Source organism: Octopus bimaculoides, chromosome 3 (assembly GCF_046866305.1).
Source record: "Octopus bimaculoides isolate indiv1 chromosome 3, ASM4686630v1, whole genome shotgun sequence".
NCBI classification, from domain to species: Eukaryota; Metazoa; Mollusca; class Cephalopoda; order Octopoda; family Octopodidae; genus Octopus; species Octopus bimaculoides.
In genome coordinates, this window is record NC_142930.1 from 53125715 (window position 1) to 53149194 (window position 23480).

The 23480-nt window shown below is 34.1% G+C and overlaps 2 protein-coding genes across 2 annotated transcripts in view; one reads left to right on the forward strand and one right to left on the reverse strand.

Annotated features, from left to right (window-relative positions):
* Nucleotides 1-23480, reverse strand: part of LOC106870186 (autophagy-related protein 2 homolog B) — a 161172-nt gene that overhangs the window by 70634 nt on the left and 67058 nt on the right. Inside the window, exons 13-15 of the mRNA XM_014916188.3 lie at nt 6821-6937; nt 5029-5217; nt 3547-3635 (exon numbers count right to left, since the gene is read on the reverse strand). Coding sequence (XP_014771674.1) covers nt 3547-3635; nt 5029-5217; nt 6821-6937 — 395 coding nt within the window. The remainder of the gene's footprint in view (nt 1-3546; nt 3636-5028; nt 5218-6820; nt 6938-23480) is intronic.
* On the forward strand, nt 13000-20894 carry LOC149136536 (uncharacterized). Its single transcript, XM_089348985.1, has 2 exons — nt 13000-13175; nt 17312-20894. The coding sequence occupies exon 2, from the start codon at nt 17319-17321 to the stop codon at nt 20076-20078; it is 2760 nt and encodes a 919-aa protein (XP_089205111.1). The 5' UTR covers nt 13000-13175; nt 17312-17318; the 3' UTR covers nt 20079-20894.

Consider the following 23480-nt stretch of genomic DNA (forward strand, 5'->3'; position numbering starts at 1 on the left):
CAAAACTTTCAGATAAGGACTGTTGGACTCTTACATGAATTGTTAGAAAGAATCACAAAAGTACAGCTCCCAAAATTACTGCAGAGCTTAATGACCACCTAGAGAACCCAGTTTCCACAAAAACTGTTTGCTGGGAGCTGCACAAAGCTGGATTAGATGGGAGGGCTGCAATCAGAAAACCACTACTTTCAAAAACAAACATTGCAAAGCATTTAGAATGGAGTAAAAACCTACAGAATTGGTCCCTAGAGCAGTGGAAGAATGTTATTTTCTTGGACAAGTCATCCTTTACCCTATTTCCAAACACTGGTCAAGTATATGCTTGGAGACAGCCAAAAGAAGCATTTGACCCAGACTGCTTTCTTCCAACTGTTAAACAAGGAGGAGGATCTGTGATGATCTGGGGAGGGGGGGCTATATCTTGGAAATCCGCTGGCCCAATGGTTACCCTTCATGGCAGAATTAATAGTCAAGACTATTTAAGCATTTTATCTGATCAAATTCATCCTATGGTTGTGGAACTGTTTCCGGAGAGAAACACAATCGTTCAGGATGATAATGCACCAATTCACAGCTAAAGTTGTTAGTGAATGGCACAAGGAACATTCTAGTGTAAGTTGAACATCTTATTTGGCCACCACAGTCTCAAGATCTCAATATTATTGAACATTTATGATGCATTTTAGAACAACAAGTAAGGAGTAGATATCCTCCACCATCATCACCACAAGAACTGGAGACTGTTTTAACTGAAGAATGGACAAAAATTCCTTTGGAAACAATTCAAACTTTGTATGAGTCCATACCTCTTAGAATTCAAGCTGTAATTATTGCCAAAGGTGGTCCTACCCCATATTAAAATAAATGTGTTTGAAATTTTAAGGTGTTTCCATTATTTTGTCCAACCCCTGTACATGCACCAGAACAGAGACTTAAGCCAATGAGAGAGCCTATACATTGTCACTCAACAATATTACAAACAGAAGCCAAAAGCTCTTTCAACCACAGTCTACCATCTTAAATACAACACATCTCAATGAAATATAATATGATTATGTCAAGAATGTGCTTATTCATATGCCTACTTGATCAAGGCTGACCTGGAGCAAAACAATAATTCATTGGTTTACTAATTCATGCAAGGTTACACATACATGGCAAAACAACTGTAACATCAGTTGGAAATAAAAGGAGTAGAGGGATTCTTTTTTCTTTTCCACACTTTTGTTTAACCTAGGTGGGCACTAAACAAGAAGACCCATGTGGAAAAGCACTCCAGTTGTGATCGTCATGTGGATTTTTTCAGGCAGTTGACTATATTATCCTTCGTTTTTTTTTTTTTTAACAGAGTAGGATGTGATTTAAGGAAGATTTGTTTACGACTACTAGTAGGTCGAGTGACTACATAGAAGATCCCTTGTTGGCCCTTAGGAGTGTATGTTAATGTGTTATGAGACAAAGCAGAGTTGGATATTTCAGTTAGAATCCTTGATTAGAAAAAATATTATCCACATTAACATAGAGCTCTAACCAATAAAATTCCTTTCTACTTTGTTTGATGACGCACTAACACAACAGGATAATTCTATTTCCATTCTACTTCAATAAAACGTAAGTAGGCCATTGCTAGCTAATTATATGTACAGGTGTGGCTTATAGACATAGGCATTGCTATGTGGTCAAGATGTTTGCTTCAAAACTAAGGTTTTTGTTTCAATCCCACTGTAGAACACATTAGGCTCATCAACATATGCACACACACATATGACTTCCATACAATTCTTGCCTGTCAAATTTCACTCACAAAGTATTGGTTTGCCTGATATTATAGTTGATATGCATAGATGTATGTGTGTGTATCAATGCATTTTGAATTGATACCAATCCAGCAGTGTCTCCTGTAAGCAAAATGTCTCCTGTATACAAAACATCAGGCAGTGGTTCAGTGTGTGAAGATGTGTAATAAAGTATCTTGTGTGAAAAACAAATAAGAATTGGTGTCACAACAGGTTTCCAGTCACAGAATATTGTCTGAAGAAGTCTCATCAAACCCATGCCAGTATAGAAAAAAAAATGATGATGATAATGATGACTGCTTCTATCATAACATAACGTTATTTATTATAGTGGTGTCTGCATGAGATTTCCAATAGACAAGTCAAGCTGCTAGGCACTAATCAAGTTCACAGTGACCATCTCCACATCAACATTAAACAAATCTTTTAGACATAAAATTAAATAAAGCAATAAACAAGAAGATACATAATAAAACATCTGCACTGCACTCTGCTACATGTGGAAATGTTATGTGATTGTTTACCTTCCAAGGAAGGGCATCCATCTCACTCAAATAACAAATCACACTCTACTGTCTTTAAACCCTTTAGCATAATTGTCCCATGCAAGCCAGCATGGAATGCAGACATTAAACGATGATGATGATGATGATTACTTTGTCAAATGCAATGCTTATTTATTTACATTATTTTCAATTAATCATGCATTATCTCAAAGCTTCAAGATTATGACTATGTGGTTGTTTATTTTTAGAAAAACATTGTAGGGTAGGTGTGAGGGGCCAGATCTCACCAGTTTGTACATAAAATAGGTACAATAATTGAGCTGGATGTGGGTGACTTAAATGCTAAAGAGTTAAACAAGTACACATTGGATAATGCAATCTTGAAGGGTCTCAACAAAAAGATGGAGGGCAATAACTGGAGTGTCTCTAATCATAAGTCAACTCAGTCAGAACTGAACTGGAGCTAAACAACAGTTGTTAGTGAATGGCACAGGGAACATTCTAGTGTAAGTTGAACATCTTATTTGGCCACCACAGTCCCAAGATCTCAATATTATTAGATGTTATATAATTATATCTTTCGAGATTGTTTTCGGTTAAAACTCTGATGAATGAGTACATGAGATCAGGAACCAGACAATTCTTTGATGAAGACAGTATTTTAAACAACATAACACAAATTTATTTTCTTTTAGAAATTATATCAAGATTTTCAGTTTTTTGTTACTCTTTTGTTTGTAACTCTTTTGTTACTATATTTCAGTTGAAATACATTGCCTTTGCTTCAGTTAAGTTTGAAAATAATGGAAAATTTAGTTGCTACTAAGCTGGTGTTTGGAATATTAAGATGAAATTTTGATGGAAGGTTTCAACATTGGTAACTTTATAAAAGAAAGCTTTTTACCATGGAATCGAGGATGGTTTCAGATAAGTTGAAATCAAGAGGGTTAAACATATATTCATTATATATTATCTGAAATAGATGTACACATTTTAAAAACATTCTCTGAGATAATTTATACATATAATGTTGGTCAGTTTTTTAGCAAAGAGAGAGTCTTCACTTTGATACTTGTGTAATTCTACAAAAGGAACCAATGATTTCAACTGGGAATGAACAAACTAGGATATAGTTCTAGTATTGTGCTAAGGAGCTATAGAGGACCTGTAAAGTAACTGCTCTACTCAAAGTATCATAAGGAGCTCATCATGTTTAATGAATCTGTGTGAATAAAATTTTTTACCTGACTCGAAGTATACATGATGAACTGCCAACTTTCAATGAAACTCTATTTTCTTCTGTAGTGGACCCTTCATATAATGCCTGTGTTGTCTGAAATAATGAAATATCGCACACAAACATTATATATATATATATATATATATATATATATATATATATATATATATATATATATATATATATATACCAATAACACTATCCATATCACGTCCTCACTTTGTTGTTTTTTTTGTTTTTTTGTTATTGTTTCTTTGAACTTATATATATATACATAGGCACATTTGTTGTTGAAAATGCACCTAAATTTATTTACATATATACCAAACTAGTTTCAACAATATTTTTTATTTATCAATGTTAACAATTTAGAACTATGAATTAGAAAAACATGTTTAAAAGTTTCAATGTTGACAAGTTTAAATGTTCATAACAGTCAATAATATAAAAATTGTGGATCATCTTGTTTAAATGCACGAAATTCAATAGTGTCAGTAGTGATCGACCAGAAATGAATATCATCAAAGTTTCAGTCATACTGAGTTAAGGGGAAGAAAAACAAGGGAGAAATGATGATAGTAAAAAAAAGGGGGTTTGCTTTACAGTTTCTGTGATTCTCTTTTCATCGTGTGCAGGAACTTTCACTTGTAACCGCATTTATTGGAATCCTTTTTTGTTTCCTTGTCTGGTCTAACAGCCCACCATGTTTGTTTTTGTTTTGTTTCCCCCCTGACACATCATCTTCACCATCCTTTCTCCCTTTCCTGTTGGGGGTAACCATGTATCTCTTCTCCAGCAAGACATAAATTCCTTGATTATACTTTAGCTACTTTATACTTGACACAAAACCACCTTCTTTAATACTTCATCTCCACTCAGTCAAAGAATCTTGTCTTGCAAGTTACTTGGTGATCTCACTAGTGCTAGTGTCACCAAAAAAAGTACCTGGTACACTCAGTAAAGTAATCGACATTAGGAAGGGCATCCAGCCATAGAAACCATGTCAAAGTAGACACTAGACTTGGTTTAGTCCTTGGGCTTGCTAACTCCTGTCAAACCATCCAACCCATGCCAGCAAAGAAGATGGATGTTAAATGATGATGACAATGACAACGATGGAAATAAAAATAAAATCATAAACGGTGACAGGAAAGTATAAGACAGTTGATTGTCTTTCAGCCTCAGGATGTTTCAAAGCAGATACAAAATTAACTGACATCCTTGGAAACAATAAAATTACTTTTAGCCACTTCCTTTCATTTCAACCTGAAGAAAAAAGGTCACTTCAGTAACTGATTAATTTTATTGGGCCAATTCTGAGACCTGTTTGCTTAGTTGAGCTTGGAAATCAATCATCATACGCCTTATGAATTGATTATAAAAGTCCACTACATTATCACTGAGCTGACATCTTGTTTTCATCTTTATTATCCTCATCTTAATTCCCCTACCCTTCCCTGGAAAATGTCACAAAAGGTATACTCACAAAACTGGCATATGGACTTGTAGGAACAAATCGCAGCCCACTATTGATATTTTGATCAGGCGGCCGCACAAGATCTGATTTCAATAAGCTGTTTATTCGATCAACAATTGTTATGTCAACTTCAGATGTAAACTGACCCAACTCAAAGGACAGTTCTGTCTTGGGTATTGTGGACCGCTGTTGAGAAAACTGGTTGAAATAAAAGAAACTAGAATTAAGGTGTTTACAAGGGAGAAACTATGTAACAAACTGTAAATGTAGTATTAGCAAATATTATAGTTGAACAGGGAAATTCTGTTAAATAACCAACATTAAGTAGTCCTCCAGTTGATAACTTTATGTGGTTATTGAACCTTCTACAAATAATAACTCAATCTCCCTAAAGAAAGGAAGGATACATTGGACAATATTGTCCTTGATACACCATATCTAGATAAAATATAGGGTGATTATAGCTGGTGTATCTTTGATCAGAGGTGTTCTGGATCAGGGTTGATCTGGGGCTAAAAAAAGCAAAAAAAAAAACAGCACTTCTTTGATTCATGGGTTTTTTTATGTTAGTAAATGTCTTTCAAAATAATCTATTCAGGAAACTTTAGAGATTCATATGTAACATAGTATTATTACTAACAGTCACTATCCTGAGATACTGTAATAAATAAAGTTTTAATACAAGACTAGACTTACTACTCAGTGTTGCTAGTAAAGTATTCACAGAATTGTTGGCCAGTTTGTAGAATGCGAATTCATGGTGCTTATGTATGTATATATATTTAACCTAACTTCTGCACTTATTTAATTGAAACTATCCAAACAATAGTAATCAATTTAATGTCTGAAGAAAATTGTGAGTATGAATACATTGTCTGAAAGGATATGGATAATGTTTTCTGTAATAAAGAATAGCGACAACTTTACCTCTTATTTCTCTATGTTAGTGTGTGTGTACATCAAAAAAATAGACGGTTTTTTTCTTCTGAGATTGATAGGGAGAGCACATGAAGACTATGTGTGTGTATATGTCACAGATAGCATACATGTATTTGTGTTGATTCACATGCCATGACATTCATTATATGTGTGTGTATTCTGTATGTGATGTTGGCACAAACTTGGCAGACATGCGTTTCATACCCAAATCTTCAGTGATAATGAATTGAACTGAACTGTAACTAATCTGCACATCCTTTGATAACTCATGGATGGTGATTCAATGATTTCCCCTCACAGCTGCACACACATCAGTGATGTTTGTCTCAGTTCTGTTGGTTGCAGGTCTCCCAGAACATTTGTCATTATTGACAGTTTTTTCAACCATCTTGGAAATGCCTGAACCACTCGTACACTTGTGTGCAGCTCATACTCAATACACTTTACATAGGCTTCTGAGCAGGTATCGCCATGACAACTTTCTATGTCATGGCCACTGTGACAATCATATGCTATACATGTTACTTCCAAGCACTGCTGTAAACAGCGGAAGTGAGCTAGAACATTGAAACTTAGTGCTCATGCAGAGCAGAGATCAAGGTTCATCTATGCCAAGCAGCTTCACTCTGCATGCTCTAGCTTCGTTACTATGGCAACATTCCGGATACTTATTGATCAGACCTCATATATATATTCCTTGGTCTTCCTTGTTATTAGTCATAAAAATTATCAAGAATTTGTAGAAAAGATCAATTTTCCCAATAATAATATTCAGGGAATATACCAATCCTAAGTAACTTAACAGGGAAAAAATTGGGGTTGAATCCAATAAAATATTCACTCGGCAGGAGACAAAACTCACCTTTGTTCTGTTGACGCTGACAGCAGATAGTTTTAGAGCTGGATTTTGATAGTGGAAACTATTATACATTGACTTGGAACCCATATTTGGAGGAGAGTGTTTAGCAAAGGTCAAAAGCTGAAAAAAATAATAAATGATTTGGTAACATTATTTCTTCTCTTATCAAAACAAAAAGCAACTGGAATACATTCAAACATAGTTATACACAAAGAGTTACATAGCTATTATAGCATCTATACTAGTTGATAGGGGAAAAATACTGACTACATTGTAATCTATGTTAATTATTTGACTAATTGATCAATATTCTTTTTGATTGTATAAAACATTGGTAAGAAGTGATATACAACAAATATAGCCCCATGAGCTACATTTAACATGTGTCATACATACATATTTCATTTTTTTTATGTGTTGTGTCTGTGTTTTCAAGTTTTTGAAAGTGTCTTCCTTACATGACCTGTATATTACAGTTTGATCATAATGTTCTGGTGATTAGAACATCGTTCTCAGATAGATGTCACAAGTAAGTTGATGACATGGTTTCATACACTATGATTATTACATGAAAGATAATAGTTTAACATTATAACCTTTATGAGGCACATATACAGGGTTACAGGAGTTTCCAACATCATTAATAAATAAATGCTCCTTTCTATGGAAGTAATCAATTAGTTAATAATCAAGGAAAGAAAGAAAAATTGGGCCATGTCTATTCACTAGTCTGGGTTGCTTCTTTTTCAAATTCTCATGCATACAATCAATTTGATGTTGCTGTTACCGTTTTTTCTTGTTGCAAAAATGAATAATGAATAACTCCCTTTGAAGACCGCCATACAGTGACCAATAACTTTTTAAGGTGCAATGGTGGGTTTGGGTAGTGTTTAGGTGACTCTCCTGCATCTAATCACTGTCCGGTTCTCCTGTTGTTGTTAAAGAGTATCCATTTCTCATCACAAGTAATGATTTGATGCAAAAATGGTCTTTTTCGAGTCTTTTCTAGTATTTGTTCTTTACGTATGTTTCTATGTTTTCTTATCCTGTAACTCTTCCCTTCCCCACACTCATGCATTAAGCTTGCCGTCTCCGCCACCACCGCTCAGCTCCTACAGTTTATGAGTCATATAGTCTCTATTGTCCACCCCACCCAACATATGTATCATGTTTATTACTCTTGCTGCTCCCCACCACTCTCTTTGTCTTCTCTCTGTCTTCACGGACTCAAGGCTCCTTGTTCATCCTCCCTTTCATTTCAGTCTTCCTGCCCATCCTCTCATTCTCTTTCTCAAAAAATCTTACAAACTGATTCTTCAACTCACCTTATGCCTTATGGGGCTGCCTATACACCTCGTCACCATTATTGATCTCTTGCAGCTCCTACTATTCATTTCTACTTTCTTACCCCTTCCTCTACTAGATGTGAATCGTTATGCATATCCTCTACAAGAATCTGCACTAATCCTCCCACACACTTCTCATAGTTCAGTCCTCTTGTCTCCTTTCATGTGTGAAACCAAAGTTGTTTAGATTGTCAAGTGATGTTCTGAGTACATAACCAAGAGTGACTACAAATGAAAGGGGTACCAGTGTGTCCCACTAGAGTCAGCTAGCAAGTGACCTACTGCTCTGGATGCCAAAGCACAGCTGTATTTGAGTAGGTTGTCTGAACACAATGTATGTAGATCAACTCACCCAGAGACACTCGATACCTCCCAGAAGACCTCCCTCAACTAATGCATAACCAAAGTGGATGGCATGTGCTGATTAAAAATGTCCAAGCAAATTTGACCTGATGAAGATGGCACATAGCATACTTTATATATTGATTAGATTTACCAATGAGAAAAGCAGAAAATTAATTTAATTATCAGAATTATCAACTATTAGTTGAGCATTAATGAGGTGAAGAAGAGAGCAGAATGAACTGCTCTCCAGCCTACCAGTTTCAGTCAACCTTTCTAACCGATGAGTTTTTCCAATATCAATTTCTTGGAAATAATAACTAATAAAATCAACTTAGAGGTGTGTGTGTGTGTGTGTGTGTAAACACACACACACACACACATGTATATCAATATATACCATGTAGCAGAAGGATACACATGTGCTTAAAATAGGTACCATTTCTTTTCTTATTTACATCTCACTTCTAACTCTACCTTGATAAGTGGTGTAATATTATTGGAAATTTATTCCAATTTCTGTTTAACATTATCTCATATATCTTACTAGAACAAATCTACACTCTCTACAGGAGAATGTTTTCAATGGTACTCAAATTAAGCACTTATCAATATATGACAATCCATTAACAGTAATTGACAAAAATGCATTTGGTGGACAAGAAGATTTCTTGAAAAGCTTAGAGCTATCAACAACAGATACAACAGAACTAGTTGATTTTACAGCCCTTCAAAACCTGTACAACCTTGAAACTCTTGAAATTGAAAATTTCTATATGAACCAAAATTTGAACAATTTTACTTCTAACAAGCTAACTAAATTGACAAAACTCTCTTTAATAAATAATAAAATTCAATACTTCAGCACAAAAGCTTTTGTACATTTGGGGAATTTAACTCAACTTCACATTACAAAAAATAACTTGGATAAAATACCACTTCCACAAACCTTCAAATATTTACCCAACTTACAACATCTTGACATGACTGAAAATGCTATCAAAGAAATAAGTATGGGAAATTTGCAAGAAAACAGAAAACTGGAAAATTTGTATTTAATAGAAAACTCTATCTCAAAAGTTGATGAACTTGCATTTCAAAAATATTGAGAACAGCCTTCGACATTTAGACTTAAGTTTAAACACAATCACAGAAGATCATTTGAAACATTTTAAAAACCTTTCAAAACTTGAAACCCTCAACTTCAATTACAACAGAATTAAAAGTCTATCAGGGAAATATTTCAAAATATGAATAAACTAAAAACCTTATCTGTGAGAAATACCAACTTATTAAATTGCAAAAAACACATTTAAATGGTTTAAGTACCATAAAAATCTATGTAATTTATGCACCTTTTATTGCAAAAATAAAAATAAACTTTAGTGGGTGTGTAAATTACATGAGTAGATCATTTCCAGAATTTTTTTAGAAATTTTTTTTGTTGAAAAATGACGTACAAATGTAAACATTCATGCTGAAAGTTAACTCAGTGTCAGAATAGGTTTTACAGAAAATATATAATGAAGCTGACTTTTATTTATGCTAGACAGTATAATGCTTACTTTTTCTGTATAAATTCACTAAAACCATTAAATGGTTAACTACTTTTGAAGTTTGATGTTCATGCTGGTAATCACGGTCCAGGCCATATCTTACATTGCTTGCTGTTTCTACCTATCACAATGGAGCCCAGCAATTTCCTTAAACAGATCAGTTTTTCTCCGCTTAAGAAGTCTAGCTTGCATTTGCCCCCAGGAAGCTATTGGTCGCTTTCTCCACATTAGGACAACGAAATTCATCACTGCCAACATCACCACTACCAGCTCTTACTGCATCTAACGCTGACGACAACATCATGATTCATCCTTGCACAATTAAACTCAGTAAGTGAATATGACTTAGCGTTCCTACAGAAACCTTCATTTACCTTATACAATGTTTAATGTCGTTTCACATTCATGGTGAATTATGCAGCAATCTTATGTTCTCTTCATAGAACACTTGTAATGTATGTATTACCAGTTCTTTTGGTATGGTAGATTTTTGCTATTTTTGTTTATGTCTCTTCACAGACATGTATATTCTAACAAAACGCTTCTTAAATTTTTCACCTCTCTTCTTTAATAAACACTGAATTAAACTTGCAAAGCTGTTTATTTTCTCCTTTCAATTTTTAATGTTTATTTTAGTGGGTTACCAAACTATCAGTTTGGTCTCCCAGCTAAAATGGTAATGACAAATTATTAAGTTTGCTTGACATTTTATAAGTGTGAAAGGGATTAAAATTTTGATACTCCATATCAAAGGTTCCAACAAGAATAGGCAGAAAATCAGAGCTTGAGACGAGATACACAATACAAACTACTCGAGTAATTTCATCATCATTTAATGTCTGTCGTCCATGCTGGCATAGGTTGGACGGTTTCACCAGGGCTGGCAAGCTGGGAGGCTTCACCAGGGCGGGCAAGCTGGTAGGCTTCACCAGACTCCAGTCTGTTTTAGCATGGTTTCTACAGCTGGATGCAGTTCTTAACGCCAACCACCCCGAGAATGTAATGGGTGCTTTTATGTGCCACCGGCAAGGGTACCATTTGTGTGACACCGATATCTGCCATGACTGCGATTTTACTTGGCTTGATGGGTCTTCTTCTCAAGCACAACATAATGCCAAAGATCTCGGTCATTGCCTCTGTAAGGCCCAACATTCAAAAGGAACTCAACCACTTTGTCTCTGTGACTAGCCTGAGCTTAAGCACTTTATCGCTCACTCTGATTACCTCTACGACCGTATCCACCCATTTCTCTGCAAGAAGTATGCCCACATTATCTACCTCATTACTGTTACCTTCTCAGAAAATTTTATACCTATGTGCCTTGCCTGTGAAGAACCTGGGTGAAGCTCTTCTCCACCTTGCCTCTTGAATACAGCATACTTCAGTATGCCTCCATTCAAGCATCTCAACAATCTCACTAGACCTACCTTTCAATGTATCTACATTGACATTACCAACCCTGAGAACTGGGAAAGGGGTGCGGGAGGGAACATGGGCAGGAAAGATGGTATTGGGCACCTGGAAAGAAGGTTTCAGTGATCATTTGGTAACAGACATGTTACATCAGTTGGTCTTGCTTTAACCTACTATCATTCAAACATGTTAAAATTGTTGTCCCTATAGGTGGTGAGTATCATTGTATATATAAGTGTTACTGCTGCAAAGATGAATTATTAACTATTGGCAATGTATATTCTCAAACTGAACAAGAGATTGCCATGAAAAAAACTGAGAAAAGTTCCATTTCAGCTACAAGTTCAATACCTAAACAAGAGACTTCCAAGAAAATAATCGAGAAAGAAAAGTTCCATTTCAACTGCAAGTTCAACACCTAAACTAGAAATCTTCATAAAAACAACTAAGAAAAGTTCCATTTCAACTACCAGTCAAAGACTTTTCTATTCTTCTTAAGCATTAAACTTAGCTGCTTGTTGTTCCTTCACTTGTCTTCATCTTTTGTTTTCCTGTAAATTTGAACTATATACATATATATAGGTACAGGCATGGCTGTGTAGTAAGAAGCTTGCTTCCTAACCACATGGTTCCAGCTTCAGTTTCACTGCATGACACCTTGGGCAAGAGTCTTCTACTATAGCCTCGGGCCGACCAAAGCCTTGTGAGTGGATTTGGTAGAGGGAAACTGAAAGAAGCCCATTGAATATATATATATATATGTGTGTGTGTGTGTGTGTGTGTGTGCTTGTGTTTGTATCCATGTTTGTCCCCCTACCATCAGTTCACAACCAATGTTACATCCCCATAACTTACAGTTTTGGCAAAAGTGACCAATAGAATAAGTACTAGGCTAACAAATAAAATAATAAGTCCTGGGGTCAATTTCTTTGACTAAAAGCAAGGCGGTGCTCCAGCATGGCCACAGTCAAAAAATGACTGAAACCAGTTAAAAAGAAAGAATACACACACACACATACACGTTTGAATATAAAGAAATAAAAGAGTGACTTTTTAGTAGAAAATTATAAAATGTGGTAAACATTTTTTGTTTCTCATGTTGACATATAAAATATTTCTTAAGGACACTACAAAACTATTAGCTACTTAGCTAAATTTAATGAACAACTAAAACTATTTTGTGTTTTGAGTATTGAGAAAAGAAAGAAAAAAAAGAAAAAATAGAAAAAGAAATTGCTGATAGTTTTCTGTTTCTTAACAACTGATTTGCTCCTGATGACTATTGAGAATTTACATGAGAATAAAATATATACAAAGAGAATGGGAAACATGATAAATTAGTAGACTATTTGCCTAGTGGACAAGGCTAATCCTAGAAAAGACTGTGTGCTACTTACTTCCTATCAATCACCAACCCACAGGTAGTATTCATTCACCTAGTGAATGAGCAGTCAGGGAGGAACAGAGACACAAAAAAACAACTTAGTAGTTGTGAGTGTGTACTGTGACATATATATATATATATATATATATATATATACACACACACACACACACACACACTATTTACACCTGCTGAAAAGAAAACTACATACACTTCAGATGAATTATAATCATGGATGTAATGGAATACGATCACACTACAGACAATTTAATATCTCAAATTTAAGCAATATAATGAAATTTTGATAATGTAATGAGGTAAGATTTCAATGATTCTTTATGTGTATGTGAGTGAGAGAGAGAGTAGAAGGATATTAGCAAATGTTCTTATCTGCTTGTGTGTGTATACTAATAAGTAAATATCTACATTTTGAAAAGTGTATAGATATATGGCAGAATCCTAGTTTAAGCACCCTACATAACCACTCATAACTTTTCTAACTTTTGGGGATTTTCAGAAAAGTTTTGTGAATTTGTGTTCTAAACAGGAATTTATACAATTATGGAAAAACAATCCTTTTTAATTTTTTAACACGACTGCCCCGTAAATCTTAAAAGCTCCACTGTTTTTTAATTTTATTTTTTAAATAGGTGTACCGTCATTCCATTAAATGTGTTTGCAGGAAAAAAATATTGAAAAACATCAATATATGTCAGAGTGACAAAGAAATAAGGAAGGTATCAGGTGATCATGAGATGTGCTAAAAATAACAGCTAAATCGCTCTTAAATCACACACAAAAAAAAAAGTGTTTTTATTTTTTACATGAACATATGAATTCCTGTGTGTAGAACACAAATTTGGAAACATTTTCTGAAAATTCCAAAAGAATAAAAAGTTATGAAGGGTTATAGGAGTGCTTGCACCAAAATTCTGCCAAACATACAACTTATATGAATATTTCTAAATAGGCGTGCATATATATATATATACCAGAGTAAGCACTTTTGATTGCATTGTTATTCCTTTCCCATTTCTAACAAAACTGTCCAATGAACGGGAGCGTGAAACTCAGAGTAACAGTCTTTTGTTATATTTCTGCTGCTTTTAAATAAAGTATATATATATATATATATATATATATATATATATATATCTGGGTATGTAAATATAATACAGCAATCTTCTTATGTATACATATATAAAACTGGGCATATACGTGTGTGTGTGTGTGTGTGTGTGTGTGTATATATATGGAAGATGAAAGATACAAATTTTATTATTAATCACTACAATTGTTTTGATCCATCTAGCATTGATCCCCCACAGGTGAGGTACTTAACAACTGGTTCAGGAGCATTTGAAGGTGCAGGTGTATCTTTTTGGGTGATCAATAAATATAACTCATTTTATATATATATCATCATCGTTTAACGTCCGCTTTCCATGTTAGCATGCGTTAGATGATTTGACTGAGGACTGGTGGACCAGGTGGCTACACCAGGCTCCAATCTGATTTGGCAGAGTTTCTACAGCTGGATGCCTTTCCTAACGCCAACCACTCCGAGAGTGTAGTGGGTGCTTTTACGTGCCGCCGGCATGAAGGCTAGTCAGGCAGTTCTGGCAATATATGATTTATCTATGTGTGTGTATTTGTATGAAAAACACAGCTTGGCAAGAGAGACTAGATGAATAAATTGACACAATAACTTTATTTTATCTAAGTACTAGAATCAATAAACATATCCACACACATACACACAGCAGCTATTTGGGCTAAATTTGATATTTTGCATAAAAGGAAAAGAAAACGCAATATCCCATCCAAAATAAAATTATAAAATTATATATATATATATATATATATATATATATATTGATAACACATAAAAGAAGATACTTAGATACTTTTTTTCTATTCACTTGAATATATAGCATTAGCTAAGGTGGAATTGGTGTCATCAGATGGCATCTAACAATCAACAGGTGTTTTGATCCTGAACCACAATACCTTCCCACTGGCATGGCAGCAGAGATGGCCAAATCACTGCTCATCATATCTGCCTGGCTTTCAGCTTAGCTCCTCTCTCTTGCTCCATGACCAGCAAAAAGCTCTTTCTGTTGTATTACCCTTCTTGTACATAGTTCTCTTTTACTCTTATTCCAGTGACTGCAAACACCCTCCATTCCAAATGACATGAGAATTTCAACTGGAAATAGTTGTGAGTGCTATCCCTTTTCTGAGCAATCCTACAGAAGGCTCTCATACTTGGCACACTCATTCAAAGGTTTCATCATACCCTTCTTCCCATGAGACTATAAGCTCAATCAAGATTTTTTTTATGCCTTTCCATACCACAAAACTACATCTGGCCTGAGGATTGTCAGGGTGAACTGGAGAAACTGTAATCTTTCCCACAGATCTACTTTCTTATTCCATGATTGGGCCCCATGTAGTAGACTAATTGTCCAATTTTGCTGTCTTCACTGGTTTCTCTCCTTTCTTCCAGAACTGCATTGCTGGTGTTGTTTTTCTCTGCTGGTAGTGTTTCTTCTTTTACCCTTGAGTAAGTTCTATTTTGCACCGTCAAGATGTGTGCCAGGATGCCTCTTTCGCCATAGAGTCTACACAATTGGTCTCCTTTCAAACCTCATCTGTGCAGGTTTGTTAGCATTGGGAATGTATCACACATCAACCGCATCAGGAAGGAGATGCGGAAAACTTCTGGACTTCAAAGGTCTGTCCATGTAACCTTCTTTTTGGGAAAGTCCCATGTAGTCCAGGCTCCCCAAAATAACCAAATCCACAGCCCTTGACCTTCTTTCTTCCTCCTCTTGTCATACTTCTGCGTGTATCATGGCCCTCCTTTCTCTGGTATCTGCCTTTTTCCATTGTTGGAAATCAAAAGAACTAAGACTCTGCTATCCTGTTCATGGAATTCCAATGATATCATGTAGCTTCAGCATGTTTCAGCCTCTGCATCAGTGGTGCTGGCCATCCACTTTCACCCAGACCTTGGTAATAATACATGAATGTCAGACATGCTCATCATGGGACTCCCCATACATCAATACAACTTTACACTTTGTGACCTTGAATTTTTCCACCATGGATGACAAAGGAAATTGGAGCTGTTCACATCTTATGTAGAGGCCTACTGAAGGGAAGTTTCATGGGATACCCTCCTACCTTTCAGCATACAATGTCAATAACTGCAGGAGTCTTAGGAGCAGTTTGTGTTAATAAAGCTATGCCTTGTATTTTCCTAGGAGCCCTGGTCTTTCAATCCTCCTCAGTCACTCCTCTGCTTGCTGTCAGGGAGGGAATTGTCAAAGCACTTCCAAGGCATTTGATCAGAATTTTGCTTTGTGGATGGAATAGCTTCTCCTTGCACTAAATGTAACCACATGTGAATTGTTCGCGATTTTCTTCCTCCGTCTTTCTTTCTATTGGACTTTTCTGTTTCTGAAGAAGAGCGTTGCTCAAAATGTAAAACGATCTTTCTTTCCTTCCCTGAACGTCTGCTAATACTTCACATGTACCACGTCCTCACGTTGTTGGTTTCTTTTGTGTTTGTTCTTCTTTTTTTGAATTTACCATATATATATATATATATATATATATATATATATATATTTGTTTTATAGAGACCATTTTGTAACAATAAGTTAATACTAATTTGTTTAATTTGAGACTGATGTTTGTAGTTATAAGCAGGTATTGGCATAATGGACATATGCTCACTCCTGCTCATTTCAACTGATTCCCAAGCAGCATTTATGCTTTTAAAGCTGTTAACACTGATGCTACTGCCCAAGTTCCAAAACCATAGAGATATCCGTTTTGTAGCTAATGGTGGAAATGTTTATTTGATATGCTTGCTTGTGAATTTTTTATGTCCTGGGATTTTGTAATTCTCAGTTGCCCTTCATTTTCATAAAGTTGAAAGTGTTTATGGATTCGTGGTTTATGATGATTACTTATATTGATATTGGTTGATTTACTTCATAGACAATCTTATCAGGCTTGGACTTCACCTATATAATGATTTCTAGTTTTGGCATATACTGCTTATGTCACTGATATTTATTTTTAAAGTGACTGCTTGTTATTTATGACATCAGTAAAAGAAGAGTCACTTTCATTCTATATATTGTTGGCAGTGAGATTTGGGTGCCATGCAGTGAACAAACACCTGCCACAGAAGAAGCAGACATATGAAATTATGAGATCTGGCGGTTCAGGCATCCATGTCAAATGCTTCTCATCTGCTTGTGATATTGATATTGTAAATTCATCACTATGTACAAAATTTTTTATATACTAAAAGCAGCTTCGCATTGAAGTTTTATAATAAGTCATATTTGTAATTGTCAGGTGGCCCTATCGTTAACACATACAACATGAAATATATACTACTTGCATCCTTGAAAACATTTTATCTCTTATACAGGTGACACATGGAAATTACGCATTCCAAAATGAAATTCAACCAACTGCATATAATTTGGATATTACAATTCCAGGTAGCTGCTTTAGCTTTCAATGAAACAATTAACATCAAACACGCTTGTAGTATTTATGACTTCAAAATTATCTGCAAAAACTTTGATTTAAATAATAAACGCTTAAACTTTGAACAGCTCAATGGCACATATATGTTATATCTTACCAGAACAAATCTACACTCTTTACAGGAGAATGTTTTCAATGGTACTCAAATTAAACACTTATCAATATATGACAATCCATTAACAGTAATTGACAAAAATGCATTTGGTGGACAAGAAGATTTCTTGAAAAGCTTAGAGCTATCAACAACAAATACAACAGAACTAGTTGATTTTACAGCCCTTCAAAACCTGTATAATCTTGAAACTCTTGAAATTGAACATTTTTATATGAACCAAAATTTAAACAATTTTACTTCTAACAAGCTAACTAAATTGACAAAACTCTCTTTAATAAATAATAAAATTCAATACTTCAGCACAAAAGCTTTTGTACATTTGGGGAATTTAACTCAACTTCACATTACAAAAAATAACTTGGATAAAATACCACTTCCACAAACCTTCAAATATTTACCCAACTTACAACATCTTGACATGACTGAAAATGCTATCAAAGAAATAAGTATGGGAAATTTGCAAGAAAACAGAAAACTGGAAAATTTGTATTTAATAGAAAACTCTATCTCAAAAGTTGATGAATTTGCATTTCAAAATATTGAGAACAGCCTTCGACATTTAGACTTAAGTTTAAACACAATCACAGAAGATCATTTGAAACATTTTAAAAACCTTTCAAAACTTGAAACCCTCAACTTCAATTACAACAAAATAAAAAGTCTATCAGGTGACATTTTTCAAAATATGAATAAACTGAAAACCTTATCTGTGAGAAATAATCAACTTACTAAATTGCAAAAAACACATTTAAATGGTTTAAGTAATCTTAAAGAACTATCTCTAAAGGAAAATCAATTGATCATTGAAGCCACCACAATGACTGAAGTGCCTCTCTTAGAAATTTTATATTTGGATAATCAAAATCTAAAAGGAACTATGGAAATAAAATGGTTAGAAAATACCAGTGGAACATTGAAAACGTTATCATTAAAAGGCAATAGTTTTAATAATAAAGATCTTTGGACAGCAATTAAAACATTATCACATTTAGAAATCTTGGATCTTTCCAAATGTAATCTAGCAGTAATCCCTGCATTTGCATTTGAACAGAACTCAAAGCTAAAAGTCATAAAGCTAAATGACAACAAACTAGAGACTTTAGAGGAAGGTGCATTTCAAGGTCTACAAAACACTTTAGAGTCTATTAAACTCAGTAACAACCAGCTCCAAGTTGTGGATGAATGTGTTTTTAATAATTTCACCTGGCCAGAAAAGGAATATTTCAATATAGACCTCAACAATAACAAACTGGTGTGTAATTGTTCTCTTCATTGGCTTCAAGTTCAGGTGCAAGAGTTTATTAAGAAATCTAATGATATCATTTCATCTGTTAATTACTTGAAATGCCTCACTGCTAATGGAGAGGAATTGATTGCAAAAACAAATTTGACCTGTAATAGTAATACAACAGTTTGCCAAGACTTTGGATCAAGATATACAACACAAACTGCTCAAGTAATTTCAACAGATGAATTATCAACTATTAGTAATATAAATACTCAAACAAAACAAGAGACCTCCATGAAAACAATCAAGGAAAGTTCTATTTCAACTACAAGTTCAACACCTAAACTAGAGAATGCCACAAAAACAACTGAAGAAAGTGGTCTGTCAACTACAAATTCAATTACCAAAACAACTCCAAAACGTTTTCAGAAACCTAACATTACAGTTAACCTTTACAGAGAGGGTTCAAATGTTAAAATATCATGGAATATATCAGATCTATACTGGGTAAAGTATTTTATTTTACAAATTAAGGAAATTCTTCCGAATCAAGAAAGGAAATTTCAATCAATACTAATACACAAATTAACACAATTTCATATATATCCATATTTAAACAGTGAATCAATCTTACATATTTGTATCATTGTTAATGTGACTGCTAATAGCAATTTAATTGATGCCTGTGATACTTTACGCCCCAAAAAAAAAGAGGACAGCCCAAGTACTAGCAACAAAAATACATTAGAGATAGGACTTGGAATTGGTGTATTTGTTGCACTTTTAATCCTTCTTATTTTATGCTATGTATTATACAGAAGACATAAAAACAATAAGAAACACATATATGAAGAACCTACAAATTCAGCAAGGACACAAGTCAATTTAACACCAAAAACTAAACGTTATTTAAGAAAAAAACCAAATGAAACTAAAGAGCCAACCGTTTCTGTAATATCTCATGGTCAACTTCAGCCAGATCAACAGCTTTCTGCAGGAAGCTATCAATATTTGGATAACCCTAGCTTTATACTAGGTGAAAACTATGAAGAAATTCAGAACCCTCAAACTGTGCAAGATAAAGCATTAGACAATAAAGAAAATATAAGGAATGGTGGTAAGAAAAGTACTTTCCAAGACCAATCATTACCTATAAATAATATACCTGCACAAAGGGGATCACATTTGAATCATGCACAAAGACCTTTACCATGTCTTCCACAGAATGAAAATGGTAACATTTTAAACAATAAAAATGTAATTATTTATACCACACTCGAACTGAGAGAAAGTGATATATAAATATGAACTTTTAAAAGTCATCGTATTTCAGTATTATTTACAGTTTTAGTCATTAAGCTGTGAGTATACTGTCCATTATTATTTGAATTTCCTGCATTGAAGGAAATTTAGTTTGAAATATAATTTATTTTGCATTCCTGTTCTGTCGCTTTCAAAGGTTGTTATGTTTTTCATATATCCAATAAATCAGTTTTTATAGAGTTGATAGCAACTAAATAGCAACCTATATGACATAGAATGGTGTTGCTTTATTCTCATTATGGGGGTTCAACTTCTACAGTAAGGATAGATTTTGTTAGCTAAAAATGGAAGGAGACAGTCTGGCCATTTGAGTTTTTTTCCTTAGCACATTTCTTTTTTTAATTATATATAAATTACACTGGCTAAAATTTATTTGTAACTCTTTTACTATGTGTAAGAATTTTGTTGTCAACTGATCAGGCGAACTTGAAGAGACTATTCTATGCTGATGAGATCTAATAGACTGAAACATATCCATTGTTCTTATTTGCCAACAAAATCAGGCTTTTCTCTCAGCTTGTAAAGAAATTAATGCTTAATTTTTTTAAAGTGGCCAACATTTGTTCCTAGATTTATATTTACTTCTCCAACTAAGAGGGAAATTTCAATTAAAAATATTTTTCAAATGGTATTTTATGTCATCCCCTTAGCTTCAATATTGTTCCTCATCAGTAGCTGGCATTCAGTTAAATACTAAATTTTATTTTCAACTGAAATTCATATTCTTTTCTTGAAATGTATTTAAATATCATTGGTTTGTAAAAAAGTAAATTAGATAAAACTATTTCATAGATATCCCAAGTAATGGATTTAAACTGTAGAATCCCTCACAAAAAATTGAATTTGTTCAATGCAAAAGTAACACAAACTGTTGCTCCAATAAAGTAATTTTATTTTGTTCACGGGTTTATGACAATATGAAAAAGTAAAGTTGTAAATCTTCCTCACAGCTGTTTATAAATTAAGAAATAATCTAATATCGACCATAATAATTATACAAATATACACTTGATACACTAGAAATAACAGTCAAATCTCTTTCAAATTACACTAATACATCTTAAAAAAGGACTAGAAAATGTAGCTTGCAAAATAAATTAAAATTTCTAAAAAATAAAATAAAATAAATGAGATGTTCACATATCATAGTTCTGCTCATTCAGAGCTGAGCTGAGGTTAGATAACAATAATCTAAAATAATAAGAAAGACAGAAATCAAAAACTAAAAAAAATTATATGAGAATCAAACCAAAAAGGAAGACATGAAAAGCTGCTTGGAAATTGCTATTTAGATAGAATACAGATTCAAGAAATGGGAGATAAAGTCTAGTGTTAACAACAACAACAACAAATAATAATAATCCTTTTTTCCTACAGGCACAAGGCCTGGAATTTTGGGGGAGGGCGCTAGTCAATTGCATAGACCTGTGCTCAACTTGTACTCAATTTATCAACCCTGAAAGGATGAAAGGCAAAGTTGACATCGGCAGCATTTGAACTCAGAATGTGAAGGTGGACTAAATACTGCTAAGCATTTCATCCAGCATGTTAACTATTCTCCCAGCTTGCCACCTTAATAATAATAATAATAATAGTAATAATAATAATAATAATAATAATAATAATAATAATAATAATAATAATAATGATAATGATAATGATAATAATGATAATGATAATAATGATAATGATAATAATGATAATGATAATAATAATAATAATGGGAACAAGCACAGAAAAAGTTAAGCATATGAAAACCCATGCTAAAACTGCTGCCTTAGCAAATACCCAAAGAGAGCTAATAATGCTAATGTTGACAAAGCCCTTACCCATCAATGGTTGGAGTATTCTGGCTTAAAATCAGAATTAGAAGGGTTTATCATAGCAGCTCAAGATCAATGCCTACCTACAAGGAACTACCAGGCTGACATATTAAAGAACAGCAATAGCCTAAAGTCATGTATGTAAACAACAAAATGAAACATTCAATCATGTTGTCTCCATGTGTAGTCTTCTTGCACCTACAGAGTATGACAACAGGTATGATAGAGTAGCACAGTATATTCCCTGGGTAATGTGCAAAAACTTGGGCCTGCTCCATGATAAAATCTGGTGAGAACACAAACCACCTTCAGTGCTTGAAAATGACATCTCACTCCTCTGTAACTTCACCGCTCAAACTGACAGAAAGATAGATGCGAATAGGCTAGACATTATATTAAAGGGCTTCAGACAATAATCATGCCTCCACATTGACATGACTGTCCCAACCGACATAAATGTATCTGTCATGACCAACCAAAAACTGAGCAAGTATAAAGATCTTGAAATAGAAATCAGCAAAATGTGGAACCTCAAGACTAAAACAATACCTGTTGTCATAGGTGCCCTAGGAATGATAGCAAAAGGGGCTGATTCTTACATAGGAAACCCCAAAATAGCAGAAATTCAAAAAATAGTGCTCATAGGAACTGCCCAGGTCCTACATAAAATATTGTCCATATAATCCTAAACTTTAAAACAAACTAATAACAATAATAATTTGTTTTAATAATAATAATCCTTTCTACTATAGGCACAAGGCCTGAAATTTTTTGTGGGAGTGGAAGCCAGTCAATTAGATCAACTCCAGTATGCGATTGGTACTTAATTTATCGATCCCAAAGGGTTGAAAGGCAAAGTTGACCATGGCAGAATTTGAACTCAGAATGTGAAGGTGGACTAAATACTGCTAAGCATTTCATCCAGCATGCTAACTATCCTCCCAGCTTGCAACAACAACAACAACAACAACAACAACAACTACAACTACTACTACTACTACTACTACTACTACTACTACTAGCTCTGGTTAATTCTGTGAGGACAAGCAAGTTGCTATTTGCTCTTTCAGAAGTAACCAGTGGTCTGCTTGAGCTATTTCATAAGGTAGACAATAGGTCTCTAACAAAATCAAATCAGTCTAACATCATCATACAATTAGTATCCTAACAATGCCTAAACAATCTTTAACTCTTTAGCATTTAAAATAGCAATATCCAGCCCAAATATTCTACCCATTTTATGTTCAAACTAGCCACCTCTTACCCTTACCCTACAATGCCATTCTAAAAAGAAAATAACAAATAAATAAACACTCATATTGAAATTTCAAAGCTATGAGATAATGCATGACTAATTTTAAAAAGTGTGAATAAATAAGTATTACATTTGATAGAATAATCTGAATGCGAAAGGGTTAGTGTAGGCATGCTGTGTGATGGTTTAGATTTTTACACATGTGACCTGACCCTATTTTACAAGTAGTTAGAACATTTTTTAAGGGAAATTTAGCCACTACATTGATCAGGTTAATAAAATAGAAGCTCAAATAGATGCTTA

Excerpts from the sequence above, each read along its gene's own strand:
- LOC149136536 (XM_089348985.1), top strand. The coding sequence starts at position 17,319 with ATGGAAATTACGCATTCCAAAATGAAATTCAACCAACTGCATATAATT.